Raw genomic sequence first — 21,932 nt, forward strand, 5'->3', positions numbered from 1 at the left:
TGTGTGTGCGTCTTATGGAGCGAATGCAGGCTGCGCAGCTATCTCAGAAGCCAGAACAGCAAGAGGGATTGCTGCTTTCACTGTGCAGCAATCCCTCTTGCTGTTCTGGCTTCTGAGATTCAGAATATTTTTTTTCTTGTTTTCCTCCTCCAAAAACTAGGTGCGTCTTGTGGTCTGGTGCGTCTTATAGAGCGGAAAATACGGTAGTTTCTTATGGCTGATGTCTGGGCCCAGATGACCCTTCTGCTTGCTTCTGCGACAAGTTTGAGAGACAGCTAAAAAGGATTGTATGTCCCCAGAAACTTCTGGCCTTTGTCTAATAGGCGATGTCATACTATTGTCCCCCATGGTGGTGAGGTTCTGATATGCAGGCAATGTTCTTAAGCGTTCCTTAGAATAATAAGCAATCTCTCCCCCCCCCTTCTGTGAGATTTTGTTGTTGAATTAAAAGGTATATTGGATTGCTTTACATTATTTTCTTCCGAAGAGCATTAAAGCGTGTTATTACCATTTCAAGTCTGCTTCAGTTGAATTATTTCCAACTATAGTTCCTCTGGTGGTGTTCAAATGGCCTTGTAAAACTCAAATGCGGATTAGCAGGAAAATGTCTTAACAATGTTTCTCCTTATCTGAAAGTTTTTAAATTTTTGCAGACGATATCAGAAATTGCAGAAGATAATGAAGCCCTGGTAAGAATCTGATTGGCTCATGACCCTGCAAACTTCCTCCTCTTTGCATGATTAAATTCCAGGCCTCCCTGCTGATTTTATTTATTTGAATACCTGTGCATATTTTGATCAAGCAAATCTGCTTCTCTTTCCTGCTCTTTAATGCCACATGCCACAGATTTATTACGGAGCTTTCAGTTATTTATTTTTATTTTTATTTATTTTTGCAATGCTTGTGGAATGTATGCTTTGTTTTCCTATACCTCCTGTAGCTATTTGCTGGTGCTGTCTCCTTTTAGCTTTTCTTTTTTTCTTTTTTTGCTTTGAGCTACCAACCCTCTTACATGAATATCATGTGTTCCCACCTGGTGCATCTGGGAAGCTGATGGGTTAGTAATAAACTTGAGAGTCACAGTCATTTTAATTTCAAGCACCAGGTAAAATGGTTTTCGAACAATGGAGAAATTGCAGTGTCATATATTTTCTGAATAAGCGTGCTTTTGATTAGTGGTATGCTGACTCAAATTAATCTTAAACCTACTGATAGTACAGGAGTTCAGTTCAAGTTAAATGAAAGAAGGTTTCACTTTCAACCAGCTAACTTATCTCTGAATGCTGAGGTAGTAATGATAATAGCTTAGTTTCTGGGGAAAATAAGGACTAGATAAAAGCATTTGAATCTCAAGGGACATAATTTGTCCTAGCCCCTGCTGATGCATAATTCTTATTCATGCTGGTTCTTGACATTTCTCAGTTTTGTGAGCATGAAAGCTACTGAGTTGCTGGTGGCTGCAGTTGAGTTTCCTGTGTCTTATTCTCTCTTTTCAAGACTGGTCTACAGTATGCCTGAAGAAGTTTTGGCATAACATTTCTTGTTTCTAAGTTTGTACATGCAGTGTCAATGCATCACCAATGACTACACCGGGTTTCCTAAATTTAGAGTAATTCTATGAAAGTGCTATTTCTCAGAATAAAAGGAAAGACTTCTGTGTTCTGCTAAAGTGGGACTTTCATACTGAGTAAGTGTATGTTCTCGAAGCTACCAGCATGAGTTTGACAAACCTGCGGGAGGCAGTGGAAAACAGGAGTTCCTGGCGTGCTCTGGTCCATGGGGTCACAAAGAGTCAGACACGACTAAATGACTAAAAAACAAGAAGTGTATATTCAGGGGATTCCTGCATGTTAACTCTTTTCATATGAGCAGATTTCTGCAAATGCCTCTCCTAAGTGGAAGAAATTGGTATCTGCTTGAAGTTACACTAGAATAACTCCCAGATGTGATTCTAGAACTTGCTATTTGCACCATTAAATTCAGCGTGGAGCTCTGTTGGCTGCTGCTGCTGCCATTAGACACACTAGCTCAAATGTGTAAGATCAGGATGTAATGCTGTTACAAACAAAGCTAGAAATTGTTCTTTAAAAATACAGTGTTGTCATGCGCTAATGGGCTTTGTAGCAAGGTTAGCCTGGAGGTAATCTTGGGCTGAGGGGTGGGTTCAGAAGGCACTCAGGCTGCCATTGTCTAAGCTACTCTTTCTCCTTCATCTGATTAACTGCTCTGATGAGAAGGTAAAGGGACACAGGAAATAATCGGAAACAAATTAAATATCCAGGAAAAGTGGAGACAGGAAGTCAAATAGGTAGCAGTCCAAGGGAAGGAAGAGGCTTATGCTAGGAGGGTTGGAAGAGTGAATGGTTAAGAGGAGAAGTCCTGTGGAAAGGATGTGCTTCTAGACAGAACGGCCAGAGAGAATGGGTGCTTGTGGCCATGTAGTGCAGTGCAAAGGATAATCACATGTTGCTTTGAAATAGTGTGCACTCCAAAGCATTGGGCTCATAAGCTCCCCCTCCCTTTCCCCATGCAACTGGGAAGAAAGACTATGCTGGCGCTTATTTCATTTCGTAGAATTCTTGGTTTGTCCTTGCATATGAACCAAAGAATATAGTTTAAAACTAACTGTTCAGTCTCAAAACAAGGCAGCTTCAAACCCGTGGGCTCTAATGCTGTTTTGTTTAGTGAATCAGAATTTGTTTTAAAGCACAATCCCTGGTTCGTACATAACAGCAAGTCAGGAATCGTGGGAAATGGACCCATGTAAATGGGTGGAGTCCTCTCAACTGCTCAAGGAAGAGCACTTAACACATAGTGAATTAAATTAATGGGCCCTAAAGCATCAGCGGGGACGCAGGTGGTGCTGTGGTCTAAACCACAGAGCCTAGGGCTTGCCGATCAGAAGGTTGGCGGTTCGAATCCTTGCAATGGGGTGAGCTCCCGTTGCTCGGTCCCTGCCGCTGCCCACCTAGCAGTTCGAAAGTACGTCAAAGTGCAAGTAGATAAATAGGTACTGCTCCGGCGGGAAGGTAAACGGCGTTTCCGTGCACTGCTCTGGTTTCGCCAGAAGCGGCTTAGTCATGCTGGCCACATGGCCCGGAAAAACTGTGTGCAGACAAATGCCGGCTCCCTTGGCCAGTAAAGTGAGATGAGCACCGCAACCCCAGAGTCGTTCGTGACTGGACTTAACTGTCAGGGGTCCTTTACCTTTACCTTTACCTTTACCTTTAAAGCATCAACACTTGCACTGAAGTACATCTGACTACTAAAAGGTGAACTTCATGTGACAGTGGATTGTAAGCTCTGTGTTGATTGCACAGTGCAATTGGAACCAGACTTCAGTTTCTAATTCTTCTACACGTGGACAGCATGTTTGGGAAATTCCAAGAAATTACCTCTCACTGAAGCAAAGAACAAGAAGTCACATGAACGCTGAGTCCCGCAGAGCTGTTTGGTTGGCATTATCACGCAGCAATCTCTGAAACTGATTTGAACAATTTTAGATGAACTTGGTAGTAAGATGGACATAGTAATAGAAATTATTTTAGCTTTCCATTCTGATCTGGTGAGCTGCCCTTGTGCCACAGCTTTTCAGATAACATTTTTGTGCTCTAGTTTTTCCGTGCTCACATATGATGTAGCAATTGCAACACACACAATACGTCCAGGTAGGAAATTGCAGGTATTCCACCACATGTGACTAATTCAGACCTGCCTGTCTTCCTGTATGCTCATGCTTGGAGAATCGCCTGAAGAAGGCACGTCGCACCATTCTGCTGTTGACGCTAAGCAGGTTTGGCTTTGTAAGCTGCCTGGATTTCAGACTGCCTGAGAACTATATATAAGCTGCTCTGAGCCTCTGAGCAGGCAGCTAGATATGTGCAGTGCATGCCTGGGAAACATGCCTGCAGTGGAGGCATAGTGTGTTTGGCATGTATATACATTTCCTGAACAAAATGGGAAATAGTCTAACCTGGTATAAGGCAGCTGGCTAGCCATAAGGCTCTGTGTAGGAAATACTATCCAGGTTGTACTGTGGTTTTAGTTGTTTCTGTTGCTTGCTGAGATATTTTAATGATTTTATTGTTGTGTATTCTATAATTTTATTTATTTAAACTGTTGTGCCCTGCCGAAGGGTAGGCTATAAATATTTTTTAATAAATAGGAACAGATAATGTGAAGCAAATGAAAGAGAATCAAGCTCACAAAGCACAAACATATATACACCACTTCCAAGTTGGTGTATGCCAAAAGCACAATAGATTTCAATAAGTCCTTTGCACGTTAGATCTCTGAGGAAGACTAATTCATGGTCAAAGCCGTTCTCACCTGTGGCTACCAAAAAATGTTTTGTAAGGTTGAAAGGTGCACATTTAATTGCTTATATTTCTGATAACTTTAACCCAACTTGGCATTTTCAAAAGCCATTTGTGAAGCTACCCTGCATCTCTCTTTGGTCTGTGGTGACAAGCACCGTTAAGCGGGAATAAGCTGAGCCTAGAGACTGCTTCTGCTGTGCCAACAGTAGCTAGTTTTCTCTCTGCTTCCGGCTTGTTCCCCCGCGGCCTTCCCCTGCAGTATTAACCTCACAACTGTTGCCTTAACTTAACATTTCCACTTTGGGCCCTTGTTTGTACAAAGCAGATGCCAAAGGAATGTCACTGACTCGAGGCGGCTCTGGGCCGCAGTGTGCAGGCGAAGTTCATTCCAGCTGCAGTCCCCAAGCGCACAGATGCGGCTGCAGCAAGGAGCCTCCATGAATCCCTCACTCTGTCGGCAGAAAGAGGGAGAGGAAAGCAGCCTTTCTTTCCTGGCCCCACAAATGTCTCATTGTGCTGAACTGCCATTTGGATTCATATTTAATAATGAGCTAAGTTTGCAGCATTTGCCTGCCTGTTTACAAGAACAGGGTGCAGTTCATAAGATACTGGGTTTTTTTTTTTATTACGTGCCCATTTATTTAAGTTGGATTTGAATATATGCTCCAACTATGCCATATAAATTGGATTGTGCAGTATATATGTATTCACTTAGATGGAAGTCCCACTGCGTAAAATTGAGCTTATTCCCAGGTCAATTTGCACAAGATTGCAGCATCAATACTTGAATCTTCCCTTCTGAAGTCTTAACTTTGGCCTGGAATAATTCTGTCTCTTCGGCATTTAGAGTGTTTTTTCTGCACTTTCCTTCCTGGGAAGATTTTTCTGGTACTGTGATGACACCTTGTGGGGAAAGCATTTAATTTTATAATGGAACATGTAGAAACTGCGAGTGAAGCTAGACGTGATAATGGTTATCTCTCTTTGACACACAACTAATACCAGATTTGGTAATATCAGAGAGGGCAATTTTCAGTTCAGACAAAGAAACCGTAGGGGAAAGGTTTTCACACAGACCTCACCAATGCACACTGCCCTGATCCAAAACATACCCTTGTTGGGGGATCTATTCAAAAATGTGTTAGGGGATCTGGTTGCCTGTCCCTCACATCCCATGTACTTTGGTGCTCTTTTTTAAAGGTTCCACTCATTGTGCCCCTCAGTGGATATAAGCAGCCAGTCCCCCCCTCCTTTGTGTATGGTTAAAAAATACACCCTGATCCAGTTAAGATGAAGTGCAATGCTAGAACAGCTTTCATTGAGTTGTCATTGCTAATAGCCATTAAACCCGTCCAAACCCGTTTTTAAGCCATTTAAGCCCATGGTCGGACACAGGTGGCGCTGTGAGTTAAACCACAGAGCCTAGGACTTGCCAATCAGAAGGTTGGCGGTTCGAATCCCCACGACAGGGTGAGCTCCCATTCCTCGGTCCCTGCTCCTGCCAACCTAGCAGTTCGATAGCACGTCAAAGTGCAAGTAGATAAATAGATACCGCTCCGGTGGGAAGGTAAATGGCGTTGTGAGTTAAACCACAGAGCCTAGGACTTGCCAATCAGAAGGTTGGCGGTTCGAATCCCTGCGATGGGGTGAGCTCCCGTTGCTCAGTCCCAGTGCCTACCCACCTAGAAGCGGCTTAGTCATGCTGGCCACGTGATCCGGAAGCTGTACGCCGGCTCCCTCGGCCAATAAAGTGAGAAGAGTGCTGCAACGCCAGAGTCGGCCACGATTGGACCTAATGGTCAGGGGTCCCTTTACCTTTACAAGCCCATGGTCATCACCATATATTGTGGTCAGAAATTTCATTTATTAAGTGTTGCATGAAGCAGTAGTTTCCTCCTCTTTCTCATTCCTTTTTTTTCACCTGGTTCCATCCCTTACATAGGACTCCTCTGGGTGTGCAGAGATGCTAGATGACCCAAGCAGCCCTTCATGGTATTTCCTGTGCAAAGCTTCTCTCAGATTTGGCACCTCTCCCCGCATCACTTCCTTTGTTCATGGCAAACCACAGAATGCTAAGTTCAGATGTGGTCCCAATCCAGGAAGGGAATTGGAGCATACTGGGGGGTGGGGGTGGGAGAGAGAAGCATGTGCACCAGGAAATATTACATGACCTAACTCTTTGCAGCGGGACTTCAGAAGAAAATTTTGGAAGGTGTCATAGTTGCTGCTGAATGAGAGGAAGAGCAAATGCACTCATTACTGCATATATATATATATACCTGGTGGTGAGCTGCATGCAACCCTAACTCCCTCATATATTTTTCTGGTGTAATGTGAGTCCATTGCATGTGCATTGTAAATGCAGTATGTTTAGCAGCTCTCAGTATTGCAGTATGCCTTCATTTCTTCCACTAGGTGTCATTGTACAACAGGCAGTTGCATGAGCTGGCTGTTCTCTGACACCATGGTCAGACTCAGTGTGCTACTGAAGACCAGTTGCTAAAAACCACAGGGTAGGATAATGCTCTTGTGCTCAGGTCCTGCTCACAGATTTCCCACAAGCACATCTGGTTGGCCGCTGTGAGACCAGGATGCTGCACTCAATGGGCCATTGGTCTGATACAGCAGGCTCTCCATACATTCTTATTATAAGGGACTGATTAACCCGCCCTCTGGCGTTTAAAAACCAGATAAGGTTTGTTCTAGGTTTGATTCTGTGCAAACTGACACTATAAAGTTCACCACTAAATTTATTTGGTTGCTAAGAAACTGGAATTTGCTCATCACTGGAAATTCCAGCCAATATGATGACATAATCAAGGTTGCCATGGAGGCAACTGTTCTGTACTGGTCCTGTGGTGCAGCCCAAGGAAAGTGGGCAACTTGCTCTGGCAAGTGTTGGAAGTGAAATGAGGCCTTTCGAGCCTCTTTCTCCAGGTCACCTGACCTAAGCTCTGTCCCTCCGGGGAGAACTAGATTCTCTTAAAGCACCCGCCCTCTGACCTGGAGATGGGCAGCTCTCCTGCGCTTCATTGTCTGTGCCATCAAGGTGGTGTGAAAGGCATTTGTTTCTTCTGGCATGGGGGAAGGTGTTTGTGAATGTCTCAGGCTCCTATCCAACGGCTTTGGGTTCCATGATCCTCTGATCACCAACATCAGGCTTGGAGTCAGGACCCCAGTTTGGCTCCTTAGCCAGTGATGCTGTAGCTTCCAGTTCAGAGTGCTAGACTCCAGAGTTAAGAGTGTAAGTCTCTGTCTCTGTATGTTTCCCCCTGACTTAGCTTAAGGGCTTCTTGCTTTCTAGGTAGTCTTCCTGGGTTGAATTATCACGAGCTATGTATTAAAGAAAAGCCTAAAGGTATCTAGCTAGTTTTTTTTTAATGGTGTGGAACAATTAGGGAGAAGATAGTTTTGCAGCAGAGTTCCATTTGCATAAGAATATGTCCTGATTTATATCTGACCTGCTAACTAGAACACTGTTCTTTTTAAAAATGATAATCAAAAAACCCTACGCATATTCATAGTGTATTCCGCCCCACCCCCAAAAAAACCTGGAGGCTGTTCCCGTAGGGTTTTATAGAATGGTTTTCACATTGGGGTGGTTGTGAATTTGTCAGGCTGAGGTTCTGTAGATGTGTACCTCATTCCTTAACTATAGTTCAGAGCTCACATGTGCCCTCCTCTTCCATCCTGAATCCGAACACACCAACCCCGGCTGGCCATAAATAATAACAATAAATAGCAAAAATAAAATCGCTAGCATATTTTCAAAGCTAAGCAGGGTCCAGTATGGCATCAAATTGGATGGGGGACTGCGTGTTGAAATTCCTGCATTTCAAGGGGTTCGACTAAATGACCCTCAGGGTCGCTTCCAACTCTCTAATTCTATTATTCTGTGTTAGCACTGGCAATAAACAGAGCGTTTTGTTTGCTATGCTTTGGAAATCTGAATTTAAAGCTCATTTCCAAACTCTGATGAATAGCAAAGGTGCTGATGAAAGCTTTAATCTGGTAGAGAAGGAGGGAAGAACATGATCCCGTGGCCTGTTCTTGTGTTGGCTGGTTGTCCAAAAGTGGGGAACTGTTTAAACAACAATTGATCTATTATTGGGAAGAGAAGCAAGTCTTTCGTAGGTGCCTTGTCTTGGAGTGAGCGGACTGACACCTGCACAAGATTATTGTTCTTGGGCATTGGACAGCCTTTTCCCACGCAGAATGCAAAAACGTCCTCAAACACTTCCTTCCAGTTGACGCTGCTTTGGGATCCATGTGGAAATCACTTCATGCTTCTTTGCTGCACGGCCTTCATTTTATTCTGCTCCTGCCCCTTCTTGCGCATCTTTGCTTTGTTTTCCCCCTTTTGCCCAAAGGTTTCCCACTGCTTTTTACATGGTTCTTCTCCCACCCCACTTCTGCTATGGCTCCTGTCTCTTCCAGCTTTGGAGACATGTTATCCTTCACTCTGACGGCTTTCGTTGAACTGATGGATCATGGAATTGTATCCTGGGACACATTCTCGGTGGCTTTCATTAAAAAGGTACAGTATGTTTATGCTTGACATTAAGGGTCAGAGTAGATGTATTTTCAACACACATCTGTTCTGTTCATTTACAAAATGGAAGGGGGGTGGTGAGGCCTGCTTGGGAGATTTCCATGCCAGTATCAGCCTATTCTTGGAAGTTGCCTGGAAACACTGTGTGTCAGGCACCAGAATGACGACGACTTCTTCTACTTCTACTTCTTCTTAATTGAATTTATATACCAACCTATACTTTATATATATATTTATATATATACCACTCTTGACAGAGTGGTGCATGCTCTAGTTATCTCCCGCTTGGACTACTGCAATGTGCTCTACGTGGGGCTACCTTTGAAGGTGACTCGGAAACTGCAATTAATCCAGAATGTGGCAGCTAGACTGGTGACTGGGAGTGGCCGCCGAGACCATATAACACTGGTCCTGAAAGATCTTCATTGGCTCCCAGTACGTTTCCGAGCACAATTCAAAGTGTTGGTGCTGAATGGCCTTGGTCCTGTATACCTGAAGGAGCATCTCCATCCCCATCATTCAGCCCAGACACTGAGGTCGAGGGCCTTCTGGCGGTTCGCTTGCTGCGAGAAGTGAGGTTACAGGGAACCAGGCAGAGGGCCTTCTCGGTAGTGGCGCCCGCCCTGTGGAACGCCCTACCAGCAGATGTCAAGGCAATAAACAACTATTTTACTTCTAAAAGACACCTGAAGGCGGCCCTGTTTAGGGAAGTTTTTAATGTTTGACGCTGTATTGTTTTTGATATTTCGTTGGAAGCCGCCCAGAGTGGCTGGGGAGACCCAGTCAGATGGACAGGGTATTAATAATAATAGTAATAATAATAATAATAATAATAATAATAATAATAATAATAACGACTATACCGGGAGGTCTCAGGGAGGTTCACAGAACAAAATCAAAATATAAAACCACAAAATGTATAATCAAAATTAAAACAACAACCCAGTAACCCCCCACCCCAAAAGAAAAACCACATTTTAAAAGGGCATGGGATCCATAATATGGAGAGGTGCTACATAATATGACTGCAGTGAGGACAAATCATCGCAGAGAGGCAATTTCTAGCTGTCTCAGGGTTATGGTTATGAAGTATACTCTGAAGCAGGTATAGGCAACCTAAGGCTTGTGGACGGTCCGGGAATCAGCATGTTTTTACATGAGTAGAATGTGTCCTTTTATTTAAAATGCATCTCTGGGTTATTTGTGGGGCATAGGAATTTGTTCATATTTCCCCCCCAAAAATATAGTTTGGCCCACCACATGGTCTACGGGACAGTGGACCGGCCCACGGCTGAAAAAGGTTGCTGACCCCTGCTCTGAAGTATACTCAAGAACCAGTTTGGTGGTGTTTTCTAGGAAGGTCTGGGAGGGTCTAAGTCAGGCATCCCCAGCTTGCGGCCCTCCAGATGTTTTGGCCTACAACTCTCATGATCCCTAGCTAGCAGGACCAGTGGTCAGGGTTGATGGGAATTGTAGTCCAAAACATCTGGAGGGCCAAAGGTTGGGGGTGCCTGGTCTAAGTTCTAGTAACATTCATGGTCTGATATGCTTGCTGGATATTTTATGCAGGACGCTGTGAAAATCACTGCATCTCAGCCTGTCTTCATCGGTTTGTTGTGAGGATAAAACGAGAACTCATAAGCCACACTGATCTTAGAGGAAGGGCGTGACAAACCGCCAAGCATTTTAATGGATATGCTACAATTTCATTGCTGAACAAGAGTGCAACAACAGCAAAAGCCAAGGGAATGGGGTTTAATTGCTGCTAAGTTAACAGAATTTAGTCACAGCTCACTTCTTCCTAGGTTGTGCCGATGATGTTCATATTTGAGAGAATTTCTGTAATTTTATTAACTTACCTGTAAGTTAGTGCTATAATGGCATAGGATGAACAATATTTGTAAGGCAAATTATGAATGATGTTGCAGCAGCCCTGCACTGAGACTTTTTCGTATGCGGTTGACCTATTTTGGAACGAGTAGATTCTGGAAAGAGGCCAGAGAAGGCACAGCAGAGAGAACGGAATTCACATTACCTTATAATATCATTATGTAAGCATGTTAAGGAAACATTTCCCAAGAGGAACTCATATGTTAATTATAAACATGTTTGTCCTGGGTTTGCAAGAGAAAAAGGAAGTCCATAGCATAGTCTGCCAAAGAGAATTGTTGGGTGAATAGCTGTTAACCACATGCAGGCATGTAAATAGAAAGCCTCTCTTTATATCTCTGAATATTTTGTGTGGTACGTATGGCAGGGACAGGAGCAATATTCAGTGACCCTTAACAGTGGTTTCAGAAGTGAAGTGAAGTGTTTTGTGCTTCCATACAGGCTGCTGATTTGCACAAGATTTGGTTGGTACCCCACAATTTCTAGTGCAATTATCAATTCGTTTTTCTGACTGCAAAAAGCCGACAAGAAAAATTATGGAAAATTCCACTGGGAAGTGTGAGACAAGAACTCAATGCTGGCAATGTATGACTGCCATATGCATGTGTCTGGGTGAATGACTCAGGAAATGGAAGCTCAATAAGCACCTGGTCAAGAAACCCCCTTGGTTCCGCAGAGATTGACCCTGGCACCCTAAACCACCCATGTGTGGCATGTGCATTGGCATTAACCATGATTAAGACAAACCAGAGCGTGCTATTATCCCAGGATTTGACACACAGGGTTTATTGCTTTGGCCAAATGCTGTTGATTTTGCTGGAACATTTCCTTCTATCCAACCCATGGCCTCTTACAAGAAACCTGATTTATTTATAGATAGCAAGTTATGTGAGCAAGTTTCCTTCCGACATTGCTATACTTCAACGATCCCTAGCCATCCTAGAGTCAATGGTGTTGAACAGCCATGATCTGTACCAGAAGGTGGCACAGGAGATTACAATTGGCCAGTTAATCCCACACCTTCAAGGGTGAGTAGCTTTGCATTACTTTTGCCTGGGAATAACGTTTAAAGTTACAGCTGATGACCTTGAAAGCAGCCTTAAAATTGACAAGATCTGATTAAGTATTTGGAGCATCAGCTTTACCCAAGTCTGGTCATGATCCTGCGTTTCCATATGGGTGGAGTGAGAACTGACTGCAAGGAAGGGAAGAAGAAGATAGGCTATCCTAGCTAATGTCACCTTCCCCATCCTGGAGTGGCTCACCTCTCCAGTTCTTCATGGCTCTCTGGCTGCATTCAGTTCAGAGACGCTCTTCTCCTGCTGCATATGTTCAGCCAATGAAGCTTGCTGCAGCTTCTAGCAAGTCTCTTGCCTGCCGTTTTAAACTATTCCACAGATAAAAACCAGGCTTATGTATGCTCGTCATGACCTTGAAAGACGAGTGAGATACAAATATATAGATTTAACACAGTTTGAGCTGACGACTTACTGCAATTAAGAAGCTGTGCATTAATTTAGAATATAATCATTTTGAAGGCTTGTAGGGTTCCTCTCCCACACTCTAGCAGCTTGTACCTGTACTTTATTGTTCTATTCTATAAACAGCAGCAACAACAAAAATCATTATCTAAAGCCTGACTTTTGTATACCTGCTTTATACTCTGATACAGGGCAGATCAAGAAATACAAACCTACACCATTGCCGTAATAAATGCGCTTTTCCTCAAAGCACCTGATGACAGGAGACAGGTGAGTTGGGTGTTAAAATATTACATGGGTCACTTTGTGGTGGTACCTGTTGAAAACACAGCTGCTTTGGCCAAAACTGTGCTATAAACACAATTCTTAGTTATACTTGTTGGACAATTATAGCTTGAACTTATAGCTTGAAAGCTAGTGATGGCAGAGTTGAGATGTGCTACCCTTCTCTAAGAAGTAAACTTTTTTTTCTGGCAAGATACATGCAATAGGGAGTCCTGGTTAATTTTGTCACTCTGTTCAGATACTGAGCTTGCCCCTTTAAATGCAGTTGATCGGTAGCTGTATTGTTAAATGAAGTTGGAGGTTGTGTCCCATCCAGAGATGCTTATGAGTGGTTTTCTTACCAATTCACAGAAATATATTTAGTGTAGTCAGTTTTCCTCCATGTTTTATCATGCGAGTGAGCAACAGGAAGGTAGTTTCCTTGTTCTGAGGAATAGATTATAGATTTCCCCTAATAACCAAACAAGGCATTATTCTGATGCTGCCATAATGAGCTGTATACTTTTTTCAAACTGAATTGTTACTGCTTCTTCTCTTTCTTTTTTTCAAAATTAGGAAATGGCAAATATTTTAGCACAGAAGCAACTTCGGGCAATCATCTTACAAGTGAGTGCTGTGTCTTCAGTTCATGTTTCTGTGCTCATTTTTGATAAAGTAACAGTTGTTAAAGAAAATTCTGGGTTGAGAGACTATTCAACAGCCCAGTTTGTCAGGGTACAAGTCCCCCGTGGGTCCATGCGGTCAGTAAAAGAAGGAAATTCCAGCCAAGTAATTTGGAGCAAAACAGCAGTCAGTCGACTTAGACCCTTTATTGTTGCGCAACAGGTTCAAACAGCAGTAAGAACCCCGGGCATGGGTGACATTGACTTTTAAAACTTTCTCACCATAACCCAGAATACAGTTTGTACAGCATCATTGATACAACATTGCTGCATCATTGACATGTCACAAAAGGGGAGGGGTAGACGGGCAGAGAGGGACGCAGGTGGCGCTGTGGGTTAAACCACAGAGCCTAGGACTTGCCGATCAGAAGGTCGGCGGTTCGAATCCCCACAACAGGGTGAGCTCCCGTTGTTCGGTCCCTGCTCCTGCCAACCTAGCAGTTTGAAAGCACGCCAAAGTGCAAGTAGATAAATAGGTACCGCTCCGGCGGGAAGGTAAACGGTGTTTCCGTGCGCTGCTCTGGTTCGCCAGAAGCGGCTTAGTCATGCTGGCCACATGACCCGGAAGCTGTACGCCAGCTCCCTCAGCCAATAAAGCGAGATGAGCGCGCAACCCCAGAGTCGTCAGTGACTGGACCTAACGGTCAGGGGTCCCTTTACCTTTAGACAGGGGTTACACTAGTTCAGCTTTGGCAAACATGTCCCTGGTACCAGATTAGCATTTGTGGACATGTCAGGGCAAGACCCAGGTATAAGATTAGCATAGGCAAACAGCTCTGAAGTCCCACCACCCAAAGTACGATAGAATTCCCTTTGCATGTCTGGACCCCTCAGCAAGTCTGGTGGTGGGATTTGGCTTTCCTTGGCCAACAATCAGCTCAGCAATTGTCACCTCTGGGCACTTCCTGGGGTAGGAGGTGTGTATACATGTCCTCACGCTTGTGAGGTGGCAGGGGAAAGAGTCGTTTTTCCAAAGGCCAGATAGCATCGAAATGGAGGAAACTGGCAAAGGAGTTGATTTTATATGACTTGTAAAGGTAGGTATCTTCCCTGAGCTGTCAAGTCGAAAGGATACATTCAGGCATAATCTTTGTAACATTTAACAACTTTAAAGATGTGGCCCCTCCCTGTAATTTCCATAACACAGTTAAAAAACTGAATCACATTCCTCTACTCACATATTTTAAAGGAACTGTGAATGTATTGATTGCATTGTTAGCAGGGGTTTGGGCTAGTTTGTGCCTATGCAGTTTGTGACTTCTTGAACTAAACTCATATTACTAATTGTGTGCTTTGACCAGCCAGGTGCTTGACAGACTTCTTTGTTTTTGCTGTCTCAGGCTGGCAGCAAAAAGAGGCTGTTTACTGATCTTGTGGGCATCTACAAAATAAATAGCTTCGTTTGGTTGGTAGCCCTGTCCTAGACAATGAAGAGGATGGAAGGGGATGAAGAGAAGAGCAAAACAATTATGTTAAATATAATTATATAGCCAATGGTGAAGCTTATTTCTGGAACGCCCCCCCCCCCTTGCCTGCCTAAACTTGATGTAACTTTATGTAAGGTTGCTGGGTGATTTTGCTCTTGCTACTATTTTCAGTATGTTATCAGAGCTCAGAGAGCCATCAATAATGAAATGGCACATCAGCTTTACGTTCTGCAAGTGCTCACCTTTAACTTACTGGAAGACAGGATGATGACCAAAATGGACCCCCAAGATCAGGTAAGCAAAGCAATATTGTTGAACTGCTACAGTTACTCTGTAGAGATAGGGAAACCACTTCAGTGAAAAGGAAAAGCTTTGTTATGCATAAATGATGAGCAGTGTGCTTTATTTTAGAGGCCACAAAGGAAAAAATAACATGCAGTTCCTGTATACCTCTCAAGAAAGTCAGGCACCATTTATTGTGTTCTGAAGGCACCTAGTTCAGCTGCAGAATCTAAGGCAGGGACCATATGGGGATATAAAGCACAAGAGAGGAATCTTGCAGACAGACCAGGATAAGTAGAACTAAATTACAACAAAAAATTAAGGCAGTTAGTAGCCCTACTTCTTAAGTATGCACAAATATGCTTGGGGTATTTTTTTTAAAAAAAGCTTGAAGCAGTCATTTGAATGACATTTTAAACACCAGAGGACAGGCGAGAGAATTAGTAAATATGTCATGTCACACCATTCTCATTTCTTCACAAAGGGTGCAACTCTATGTTCCCTTGAACCACTAGATCTTTCAGATCTCCCTCTGCAAAGAGAGAGAGATCTGCCCTCATCACCACCTACCTGAAGCTATAGAAAGGTCCAAAACTGGTGTTTTTTCCAGCACTGCAACTCTGACATTGGAGAGAATACCTGGGGGTATACCAGCAGAGTCTGTGGATCCAGTTTAATATTTTTTATCCAAGGCAAAGTTCTACATTTAGCATATTTCAGCTACCTTTTTTTACTGTTTAGTTATAGAATTACTATAGTTCCTAATAACAAAAGTTACCTGAGTGATTTACACTACAGCAACAACAAAGTATTTTCGAAAATGATAAAACCAAAGCATAACATCTAATACAGAGTGAAACCAACAAGTTTTAAACTCCAGGTTTAAAACTAGTAGTTGGGGGAACAACAGTACATCGTACTACAATTTAAAATAGAAATTTTAAGGCCAAAAAACTTGGGAGAATGAAAATGTGATATGGACATGTTCTGGCGTTACTTTTAATATTCAGTGTTGTGTGTATGTTTTTCCTTTTTAAAAAAATGGCAATGTATTTTTTACAACCCCATCAGGCCCAAAGGGATATCATATTTGAACTCCGAAGAATTGCTTTCGATGCAGAGTCTGAACCGAACAACAGTGGTGGCAATGTTGAGAAACGCAAATCTATGTACACACGGGATTACAAAAAACTTGGGTTTATTGTGAGTATTCTCCCTTGATTCTTACAGTGGTCTAGTTTGCATTAGAGCCGTGCAACCCACCTTCACCTCAGACTGATTCAGGGCCTGGTTCAGATCAGCCACAACAGCCTGACTGGCCCTGGTCCTGGATTGTTCAGGCTTACCAACACATGCCTAGCTGTTGGTTCCAAGATGGCGGCGCGTTCATACGCTGCGGCTCTGAGCTCCCAATACCTCACCTACTCACGCACAAAACTGGTAAACATCGGGCTCACAAGAAAAATAGAGATAACTAGAGAGTTTCAAAGGTCCCACTGTATACCAAACTACATAGTAAGACCTCCAGGATCTCTCTGGATTGTCGACGGGAGAGGGAAGTGCCGAAAGAAGCGAAAGAGAAAAGAGCGAAAGCAAAAACGTGGTTGCAGGCTGGTCTGTTAACCCGGCTTCGAAAAAGACCCACCAGACCAGCACTGCCAAGCGTCTTCCTGACCAACACCAGATCTCTCGTCCACAAAATTGACGAACTGCAGTTGCTGATGGCAGCAAACAAGCTTCTTTTTGAGAGCTGTGTGGTAATTATTACAGAATCCTGGCTACATTCAGCAGTACCGGATGCGGCAGTTGAGCTGATAAATAGAATAATTTATCGCTCTGATAGAAACAGTGATTCTGGTAAAGCTAGGGGCGGAGGAGTCTGTATTTACATACACCATGGTTGGTGCGTTAACAGCAAAGTAGCTTACACGTATTGCTGCCCAGATCTAGAATTGATGGCAGTTACATGTCGGCCATTTTATTTGCCTAGAGAAGTAACTGTCATAATTATTATAGCTGTTCATATTCTGTCTGATGCTAATGTCAGTGCGGCACTTTCTAAGCTATATGACATCATCTCCAAGCAGCAGCAAATCCACCCAGACGGCGTCCTTGTTGTGGCAGGGGACTTTAATCAAGCCTGCCTAAAGACGGTTTTTCCTAAGTTTGAACAGTTTGTGAAATTTCCCACTAGAGGACAGAATATTCCAGATCTCGCGTATTCCAATTTGAAACAGGCATACAGGGCAATCCCCTTCCCCCACTTAGGCTCATCCGACCATTCTTCAGTTTTTCTATGTCCGAAGTACATCCCTCTCAGGAGAAGAATTCAGTCAGTTCTAAAAACAGTTAGAATTTGGCCAGAGGGTGCTCTTAGTCAGCTCCAGGATTGTTTTGAGAGCACTGATTGGAGCGTGTTTGAACATCAAGAGCTGCATAGATACACAGATGCTATACTCCCCTATATTAAAGTGTGCATTGATAATGTAACATCGCAGAGATGCATTAGACTCTATGGGAACTGTAAACCATGGATGACTGCTGAAGTAAGAACACTCCTGAAAATCTGGGATTCTGCCTTTGACAGGGAATATAGACATATACACAGAGGCGAGAATAAATCTCAAAAAAGGCATTAAGGCAGCAAAACAACAGTATAAGCTTAAGGTGGAAAATTATTTAGCCGATAACATCATAAAACAAGTGTGGCAACGACTGCAGCACCTAACCAACTACAAGGAACATGGTTAAGACTGATGCCTCATTGGCAGAGGAACTGAACATCTTCTTTGGTTGGGTTTTATCTTCTAGGGATAATTACCCTATCAAACTTTCACGTCTTCCCCATACCATTCTGACCCAAGAGTCCTGGCCCAGAGATGACTTGTTATTGAGGAGATCCTACCCCTCTATTGGGGAGACTAGTATGGGGTCTAGGATTCCCACTATTGAAGGGCTAGGGGAGAATGGTGGTGGAGCTAAATATCACTATCGGCAAAGGGTTTTGAGATGCAGTGATGCTCGAACCCCTTCCAATCTATGCCCCGTCCCAAGGGACAAGGGTAGGGCAAGCAGGGATTACCCACCTCCGTCATTGGTGTTGTGCAATGCCAGGTCCATAGGCAATAAAACTGCCACCATGCATGAATTTTTTGTCTTGCAGGGGATTGACCTGGCTTGCGTGAAAGAGACCTGAGTACGGGAAGGCAAAGTAATCTCCCTACATGTGATAACACCTCCAGGTTTCTCTGTCCTCCATCAATCACGGACTGTGGGTCGGGGGGGAGGAGTAGCGTTGTTAATCCGGGTGGATTGCTTTTTCAGGGCTCTGCCACCACCGGCGATCTCCGGCATTGAATGTGCTGGAATCCCTGTGTGGCAAAGATACAGTTCTTTGCTAACCAAAGTAGGATCCCAGTTTCCTCTGTTCACCTGGTTTGGCTCCCCAGAAATAGCTTTGTTTAAAAGAACTGGTCATGCCAAAGACAGTTAACGAACCTGGACAGGAGTCACTTGTTGGAAAGACTAATCACTTTGAAATAGATTTCAGAGGCAAGCACCTTTCAAATTATCTGCTCATGTCATACCGTATTTTTCTCTCTATAGGACGCACCGGACAATAAGACACACCTAGTTTGTGGGGGAGGAAACAAGAAGAAAAAAATTATGAACCCCAGAAGCCAGAACAGCAAGAGGGATCTGGCTTCTGGGATAGCCTCTTGCTGTTCTGGCTTCGGGGACAGCCTTTGAAGCCTCCGCCTTCACCCCGCTGCCCTGCGGAGGCTGCGCAGCCATCCCCAAGCTAGAACAGTGAGACAGAGCGCTGCGCAGCGCTCCGTCTCCCTGTTCTGGCTTTGGGCTTAGCCACGCAGCCTGCATTCGCTTCATAGGACGCACACAAATCTTCCCTTTCTTTTTAGAAGGGAAAAAGTGTGTCCTATAGAGCGAAAAATACGGTAATTATATCAGGTGGTGGGCAGCCTCACCTACTTGTCTGTAACCAGCTCTCCCTCTCCACTGTAGCAGTCAGATGGCTGCTGTAGCAATGAACCAACTTGTTCCACCAGAAATATCCTAGATTGCTAAAGCGTTGCATTTCATTTAGGTTTGCAATGATGAGGGCTGTCTTTCAGATTTGAAAACAGCTTCCACTTGCAGTCAAAATGCTTAGGAGGCTCTTTGCAATATCCAGTGTCAAAATTAATAAAACACCAACAGAGTCAAAATGTTGTCTATTTTCACTGAAAGAATGTTATTCTCTTTTAATGCACTGAAATGTGGCAGTTCTGCTTCTTTTACAATGAACATTTAGCCATCGCTGTTCAACTGTATCTACAGTAATAGGAAACCTCATGGAAAAGATTCAAAGTGATTTGTAAGGAAGCCAGACTATTTGTATGGAGCAGATTAGTTGCAGTTAATTAAGCAGTAAATTGGGGACAGGCTTTAAAGAGGAGAATTTCAGCAAGATATGTGGGGCAGTCACTGTGTCTGGCAGGAGTCTTTAATCAGGAGCTGTATTCTGTATCCCCTGTCTAAAATCATTAATTTAAACAAGGTTTCTACAGCCCCTCAGGCCCTCTATTTTGGACATCTGGTGTGACTAATAACAGGTGTTCATTGAAAAATGTTGAGATTTCCTGGCCAGAACAGTAGAAATAAACTAGTGGTTTATGAATATGGGCAAATCAGCTCTTCATTATTGATCAGTTAATAGTCTACAAAAGATTATGACCTTTGATAATTTGAATATCAGATTATGAGAATAGGAATGTGAGGGTTTAAAAAGTCAAACAAAGTAGTAATTCAGTACTAGTGAATTTGCCGAGGGCTGCACCTTGCTGCTTCATATTACAGATCTGGCTAGTAGGAACTTTTGACTTGCTCTCCCATTTCTGCCAGCCAGCTGACATGTGATGATTGTGTGCACCTTCAGAGTAGGTGCATTATAGAGCTAAGCCAGTGGTTGGAAATTGGTTCCTCCTGCAATTGGGGTCTTCACCAGAGGGGGTATTTCAGACCCTTCCCCTAAGATGAGATGTGCATATCTTATCACAGAGAAGATTTGAATGTTCCTGTTTCGACATTGTAAATACACGTAGCCAGCTGAAAGCAGATATTACATTACAGCATAGCTAGCTGCTGGTGGGTTTTCATTTTTGTTTTAATTGCCTGACGCTATGTTTCATAGAATCATAAAATCTTAGAATTATAGAGTTGGAAGAGACCCCGGGATCATCTAGTTCAACCCCCTGCAATGCAGGAATCTCAGCTAAAGCATCCATGACAGATGGCCACCCAACCTCTGTGTTTTGTTGAATGGCTTAGTACAATAGTCTTTATTTTTCAGTATTGGATCCATGCTGAAAAATGTTATTTCAGTGCTTGAAAATACATACACACTCACTTATGATCCTAAAGACATGAGATCATGGCATTTAAAAGAAAGCAGTAGGAAGAAAGGTGCATGTTCTTTTGTTAACTGAGTGGTGTGTTTAAGTTTATGAGTTTCAAAATGGTGTTTAATAAATTGAGGAGGATCTGATTCTCCAGACATCTGGCAATGCATGGCTCTCTCACTGCCTCTGTTTAGGAAGGCAGTTAAGACTTTTCTCTTTACTCAGCCTTTGGAGGACTCCCAGGAATGCTGTGCTTGTATAGAGTAGGATATATATAATAAATAAAAAGAGCAGAGATGATGTAAGAATTTCGTAGAACTTGTTGTGGTGGAGATCCCTTGCTCAGTGCATTTAAAACATGAAACTTATGTCAGAATGCTGAGCTTGACTGCGCGATCTCTTCTGAGCTGGCTGGTTTCCTATGGTCAACTTCAAAGTAAATTAGAATAAATTTTAGCTAGTCTCCATGGCAACAAACTCAAATGTAGCAGGGTACAGAACTATTTGGAGAACTGCCCACTCTGTGACCGTATATAATTGCCTTCCCCTCCAGAGGTTTCGGACTCCATTTCCCAGCTGGCATGAGTTGAAGGGAGCTGTAGTCCAAGAATTCTTGAGAGCACCGGGTTGGGGAAGGCTGACATATGAGCTGCTCTGAATTCCTCAGAGGCAGAGCAGGGTATAAAGGAAATAAATAAAAGGGGCAAAGTTTTCGGTGGCAGGTGGGGAAGTCTGAAAACAGGACACAGCACCTATGCTCGGGGGTTTTGACATTTCACATGACATAATCCTTGGTTTGCAAGGGCCGGGGAGGAGATTTCCGACAGTAGCCAGTAAAATATCTCTCTGCAGTCCTCTGATCTGCTCCTGGTTGCGTTGCTGTTCCTTCTGTGCTGGATCACTGCCATGGTGATCTGGCGCAGGAAGAGCAATGTAGCCAGAACTAAATCAAATGGCTGCAAAGATAGGGAGGCTTTTCTGTGCGCTGCTCTGGTTTGCCAGAAGCGGCTTCATCATGCTGGTCACATGACCTGGAAGCTGTACGTCGGCTCCCTCGGCCAATAAAGCGAGATGAGCACCGCAACCCCAGAGTCGGTCACGACTGGACCTAATGGTCAGGGGTCCCTTTACCTTTACCTAGTGAAAATTATTTTAAGGTTTTTTTTTAAAAACAAACAAACTACTCCATCTGTAAGGCCAACTCCCTCACCAAGAATCTTAAAATTTCACCTACCCCATCCCAATTTTGGGCAACATTTCCTCCCTCCCCTCCAGAAATGGCTGAATTAATTTAGCCGAAACATTTTGACTGACTTGCGTGAAAACTAAGCATTTGGTTTATTCTTAGTATGTGCCTCTAGAGGTCAGCATCTCCCCAGCAGAGCTTAAGGGGGTCTGCATACTGTTGGCGACATAGCAGTTGATAAGACTGCAAATAACCCCTGGTGGTCAAGCCTGTTGTTCACTGCAAATAGCCGCTCCTGCATAGAATGCCACAGAGTCTCACTGTGGTAGTTGTCTGATGTGCAAAATACCTTTATATACAATGAAATGGCATCTAATGACGGTCTTCCTGTGTTCTGCATAGGAAGCCCAAAACAGCATGGTGGAATTTCGGACGCCTCTTAGTCTCTC

The 21,932-nt window shown here is 43.5% G+C and overlaps 1 protein-coding gene across 5 annotated transcripts in view; it reads left to right on the top strand.

The window, feature by feature from the left end:
* Positions 1-21,932, top strand: part of ELMO1 (engulfment and cell motility 1) — a 286,288-nt gene that overhangs the window by 99,947 nt on the left and 164,409 nt on the right. For 4 of the 5 annotated variants that reach the window (XM_083577978.1, XM_083577981.1, XM_083577983.1 and 1 more), the window contains exons 7-13: positions 654-689; positions 8,757-8,856; positions 11,638-11,789; positions 12,434-12,512; positions 13,083-13,133; positions 14,788-14,910; positions 15,970-16,101. In XM_083577978.1, the coding sequence (XP_083434104.1) occupies positions 654-689; positions 8,757-8,856; positions 11,638-11,789; positions 12,434-12,512; positions 13,083-13,133; positions 14,788-14,910; positions 15,970-16,101 (673 nt within the window). The remainder of the gene's footprint in view (positions 1-653; positions 690-8,756; positions 8,857-11,637; positions 11,790-12,433; positions 12,513-13,082; positions 13,134-14,787; positions 14,911-15,969; positions 16,102-21,932) is intronic. The other variant, XM_083577984.1, reaches the window with a different exon arrangement.

This window comes from Podarcis filfolensis (assembly GCF_964270895.1).
Source record: "Podarcis filfolensis genome assembly, chromosome: 12".
NCBI lineage: Eukaryota > Metazoa > Chordata > Lepidosauria > Squamata > Lacertidae > Podarcis > Podarcis filfolensis.